General features: G+C 38.8%; 1 protein-coding gene across 1 annotated transcript; it reads left to right on the forward strand.

Annotated features, from left to right (window-relative positions):
• Positions 1–697: 697 nt before the first annotated feature.
• Positions 698–1,780, forward strand: LOC138092918 (F-actin-capping protein subunit alpha-1-like). Its single transcript, XM_068988980.1, has one exon. The coding sequence runs from the start codon at positions 698–700 to the stop codon at positions 1,556–1,558; it is 861 nt and encodes a 286-aa protein (XP_068845081.1). The 3' UTR covers positions 1,559–1,780.
• Positions 1,781–5,846: the final 4,066 nt, after the last annotated feature.

Below are 5,846 nucleotides of genomic sequence, written 5' to 3' on the forward strand. Positions count from 1 at the left end.
GAAGGACTGATGTTGAAGCTGAAACTCCAATATTTTGGCCACCTGATGTGAAGAACTGACTCATTTGAAAAGACCCTGATGCTGGGAAAGATTGAAGGCAGAAGGAGAAGGGGATGACAGAGGATGAGATGGTTGGATGGCATCACCAACTCAGTGGACATGAGTTTGTGTAAACTCCGGGAGTTGTGAGGGACAGGGAGGCCTGGCATGCTGCAGTCCATGGGGTCACAAAGAGTCTGACATGACTGAGTGACTGAACTGAACTAACAGATAAAGTAGATAGCATGCAAGAATAGTGAGACATTTAAGTAGAGAGGTGAAAAGAATCAAAAAGAAATGTTGGAGATATAAAACATTGTAATAAAATGAAATATGCCTTTAATGATCTTAGTAAACTGGCTATGGCTGAGGAAAGAATCTTAGAATCATGGCTATGTCAACAGAAACTTCCAAAACAGAAAAGCAAAAAAAACAAAGTAAATATCCAAGGACTAGGGGACAGCTACAAAAGGTGTAACATATGTGTAATAAAAATATTAGAAGAAGAGAAAGAGAAAGGGAAAGAAGATATATTTGAAACAATAATGACTGAGACTTAGTATGAATTAATGTTAGACAGCAAACCATAGATCCACAAAGCTAAGAGAATATCAAGCAGAATAAATGCAAAAAAACAAAATCCAGGGAGCAGCCCAAGATGGCTGACTTCAAGGATCAGGTGTCGGATGAGGAGAAGGTATGCATAGCTGCTAAATGTATCACACATGCACCCCCAGGGGAATTCAATGAAGTGTTCAACGATATCTGGCTACTACTTAATAATGATAATCTCCTCAGGGAAGGGGCAGCACATGCATTTGCCCATTATAACATGGATCAGTTCACGCCTGTGAAGATAGAAGGATATGAAGATCAGGTCTTAATTACAGAACACGGTGACCTGGGTAATAGCAGATTTTTAGATCCAAGAAACAAAATTTCCTTTAAGTTTGATCACTTATGGAAAGAAGCAAGTGACCCCCAGCCAGAAGAAGTAGACGGAGGTCTGAAGTCTTGGAGAGAATCCTGTGACAACGCTTTAAGGGCCTATGTGAAAGATCATTATTCCAACGGCTTTTGTACTGTTTATGCTAAAACTATAGATGGGCAACAGACCATTATTGCATGTATTGAAAGCCACCAGTTTCAGCCTAAAAACTTCTGGAATGGTCGCTGGAGATCAGAATGGAAGTTCACCATCACACCATCTACAGCCCAGGTGGTTGGAGTACTTAAGATTCAGGTTCACTATTATGAAGATGGCAATGTTCAGTTGGTTAGTCATAAAGATGTACAGGATTCAGTAACTGTTTCGAATGAAGCCCAGACTGCCAAGGAGTTTATTAAAATCATAGAGCATGCAGAAAATGAGTATCAGACAGCAATTAGTGAAAACTATCAAACAATGTCAGACACCACATTCAAAGCCTTGCGCCGGCAACTTCCTGTTACCCACACCAAAGTCGACTGGAACAAGATACTCAGCTACAAGATTGGCAAAGAAATGCAGAATACTTAAAGGCTGAATGTAGGATTCTTCAGTACATGGAAAGAAAGGATTCAATGTGTGGTCATATGATAAATAAGTGATTTATAAACAAGAGTGATATTTTGCTAGGGCTTTCAAAAGTTAACAGGTTTTCTAGCCTATTAGAATACTGTTGAACCTAGAGCACTGTCTTGATTCTTTTGTGTTTTCTGCCTTGTAATTTTGTTTTCACTATATCTAGTTGTAAATTTTTCTTTTTTAATTCTGCCACATTTAATGATGGAGAGAGATACCTGCCCTGGAGTCATTTTACTGTTTAGAACACTTTCCTAGCCATGAAGCCCTGTTACTGACATAGACAGGTAATATATTCAATACTTTTCCACCCCATCCTTCAAAGTACTTCTGCTGTTCAGTGGTTTATACTGATTAACCAACAGCTAAAGAGGCTGTGCTGCAAACTGTAGCTGAATGGAAGATACATTCATCCTTCTCCCTCCAGTTGCTTTGATCATCATTTATAACATCTCTTAACTGTAGTTTTATATTTTTGGATTGGGGCTTTTCAGGTTCATTTTGGAGGCCAAGGAAGTTTTCTGGAAATTCCATCATAGCCAACTTCTCTGGGGAAGTTGTTTTTAAATCCAAAGACTTGAACCACATTCCCTACATCAACATGTTTGCTTTTTCCCTTTCCCTCATTGTCTCCTTCCCACCTAGTACCATTATAGTTATAGACATGCATTTTTAGAAGAGTGTTATCCATTTTTATTACTGTTTTTTTAATATTTGAAAACTGCTGACATACTAGGGGTATAGTAGAGTATAAAACTTGAAGAAATGCAGATGTTGAAGGAATAATAGGTATCCTGTGCTTTAATACTTTGTGGCAGGATTGTACTATAAGTGAATGAATCAAACAGCTATGTTAATCACAAACAAAAAACTAAAAATGAACCAAAGTGAAAAGGATAACTTTAAGGCAGTATCTTTCAATTGTAACCTATTGTTTAAGGGAATACTAGTGATTTGTTCTAAATAGGATGTGATACTTATTCCAAATTACTCTTCCTCCGTCCTGCCTGCCAACTCAAATATAACTGTGATATAGCAACCCTTCCCAGGTTTATTGGCAGGTACAGGTGTGAGCTCAGAATACACAGGTGACATAGATATGATATGACAACTGGTAATGGTGGATTTATTTACATTGTTTACACTTCTATGACCAGGCCTTAAGGGAAAGTCAGTTTTTTAAAAACCGAGTAGTGTCTTCCTCCAAACACACGTCAAAAAAGAAGGGTGTTTGTGTTTTGGCTTTGTTTTTGCTGAGTAATACAGTCAAGCAAGAGTTTATATTTAAGTGACCTGTTGATTTGTGTAAGTATTTTTGTTTATTTCAAATAAAATATATTTTTATTACTTGTAAAAAAACAAACAAACAAAAAACCGAAAACTAACCAACCAAATATTAACAACAAAGAAACCCCTATAAGTAGACACATAGTTTTCAACTACAGAAAATCAAAGATAAAGAAAGAAGCCAGAGTTTAAAAAGCATCTTACCTATAGAGGAAAAAGATGAAAATTACACCTGACTTTTCCTCAGAACCCATGCAAGCAAGAAGAGAGGGAAATGAACTATTTAGTGTTAAGGGAAAAAGAAAAAAAAAAAATCCCATCAACCTAGAATTCTGTACCCTTTGAAATTATTCTCCAAAAGTGAAGGCAATATAAAGACTTTCTCAGACAAATTAAAATTGGAAGGGACTTCCCTAGTGATCCAGTGGCTAAGATACTATATTCCCAATGCCAGGGGCCTGGGTTCAATCCCTGGTCAGGGAACTAGATCCCACATGCTGCAACTAAGAATTCACATACCATAACTAAAGATCTCACATGCCACAATGAGTATTGAAGATCCCATGTGCCACAACTAAGACCCATCACAGTCAAATAAATAAGTAAATATAAATATTTTTAATAAATAAATAAAATTGAGGAAACTTGTTGCCAATAGACCTGCCTTACCAGAAATGGTAAAAGAAATTTCTTTAGAAGGAAAATAATACAGGTAAGCAACTCATATCTACATAAAAGAAAAAAGCATCAAAGAAGGAATAAGTAAAGATAAAATAAAAGTTACTTGATTGTCAAAAAAGATTTTCCTAATTATTAAAATATCATATTTTACCAAACAAGGTCCTGGGTGGAGAGCTTATAAACAACTGTTACAAATAATATTTGCAATGTATGAATGATGTGTGTGATATAACATAAGTGAACCCAACTGTTCAACTATTGTCCACATAAGAATGAACACGAAATGATAAAACAAGAATGCCCCCACGTGGCAGCAGTCATGGGAGATCGAATCTCAACCAGGAATCAACTCTTCCCACTAAGGCAGGCAGAACTGAATCCCTGTGTTGTCACTGTAACTGGCAGAATGCTGGTCACCTAGATACATAAGACAGAGTGCTCAAATTAGAGAAAGGCAAGAAACCACAGGGCCTGGCCAGTGCAAAGATAGGTCATTCCTAGTGCAGTTAGAAATTACACTTTACAAAGTATATCGAAAGTAACAATACTCCTTAGAAGTACAATTGACAAATATCAGACTCTAAATGAATTTTAAGCGTGATTAAGAATTGATGCAGATTAAGAATTGATGCCCTGATACAAGGAAAAAAAAACCCAGGGAAATGATAACCATATTTAACATGTTCTGAGAGTTTTGAGAGTACAAAACACCTGGATTCTGGAGCCAAGTTGCCCGGAATTGAACCCTAACTCTGCCACCAGCTAACTGGTGCACAGGGTGCACAGGGATAGTGAGTCTTAGCGTCAGATTTGAGCCCAAGTAATTAAACTATATATAATAAAACTTTCTCCCAGTGAGAAAGTATCTTTCAAGATAAAGTATGAGCTGAAAAGGAAAAGTTCACACCAACTTTTACTTCCCCCTCAACATCTCTATGGCCTTGCAAATGGGCTCAAAGCAAGCAAGCTCCCATAGTTTCCCCAAAACCTGCTCCTCTCATGGTCTTTCCATCCTAGTTAATGACAACTCCATCCTTCCAGTAGCTCAGCCCAAAATCCCTGGAGTCAGCCTGGAATTCTTTCTCTCATACACACCGTATATCCAATCCAGCAGTAAGTTCCAGTTGACTCTGCCTCCTAAATATGCCCTGAATCTGCCATGGCCCATGTTCTCCATTGCTACCACTCACTCTCAGCACTTCCTGCCATGACTACTATCATAACCTCTAACTTCTCTCCTTGCATCCACCCTCACACCCTCCCCAGGGCCCCTCAACAACTTGTTTTCAATGTTGCAGCCAGAAAGTCCTCTTGCTCTGCCTCATTCTCTCTTATCACATCTGTATCACATATCACATTTCATTCTCTAGTTTTATTTATTATATTTTGTTACTGTAGGCCTCCTCTACTAGAATAAAAGTTTCACAAGAGCAGGAACTTTGTCTGTTCTGTGCATTGTTAAAATATAGAGCACTCACGTCACTTCTCTGCTCAAAACCTTCCACAGGTGTCCTTTGCGCGCAACATGTCAAAGTTCTTTTCAGCCCTGCTAGTTATCTCCACAAACTCCCACCTCCGCCCGGTGCATATTGTGGCCATTCCACCTGGCACCCCTCCCCCAGGTAGCCTCAGGACATGCTCTTTCTTTTCCTTTTAGTCCTTCACATTTCAGTGACATTGTGTCTGCCCAGTCAGTCCAAATTCAATTCCATCCCATTCACAAGAATTCCTAACTTTTTTCTTTCTTCATTTTTTTCTCAGGAGTCCACCCAAACCCATGTCCATTGATGCCATCCAACCATCTCATCCTCTGTTGTCCCCTTCTCCTCCTGCCCTCAATCTTTCCCAGCATCAGGGTCTTTTCCAATGAGTCAGCTCTTCACATCTGGTGGCCAAAGTATTGGAGTTTCAGCTTCAACATCAGTCCTTCCAATGAACACCTAGGACCCATCTCCTTTAGGATGGACTGGTTGGATCTCCTTGCAGTCCAAGGGACTCTCAAGAGTCTTCTCCAACACCACAGTTCAAAAGCATCAATTCTTTGGCACTCAGCTTTCTTTATAGTCCAACTCTCATGTCTATACATGACCACTGGAAAAACCATAGCCTTGACTAGATGGACTTTTGTTGGCAAAGTAATGTCTCTGCTTTTTAATATGCTGTCTCGATTGGTCATAACTTTCCTTCCAAGGAGTAAGCATTTTTTAATTTCATGGCTGCAGTCACCATCTGCAGGGACAGGCATTTGGAACACTTACTATTTCCTGCTCATTAG

The sequence above is a fragment of the Capricornis sumatraensis genome, chromosome 16, assembly GCF_032405125.1.
Source record: "Capricornis sumatraensis isolate serow.1 chromosome 16, serow.2, whole genome shotgun sequence".
Lineage (NCBI taxonomy): Eukaryota > Metazoa > Chordata > Mammalia > Artiodactyla > Bovidae > Capricornis > Capricornis sumatraensis.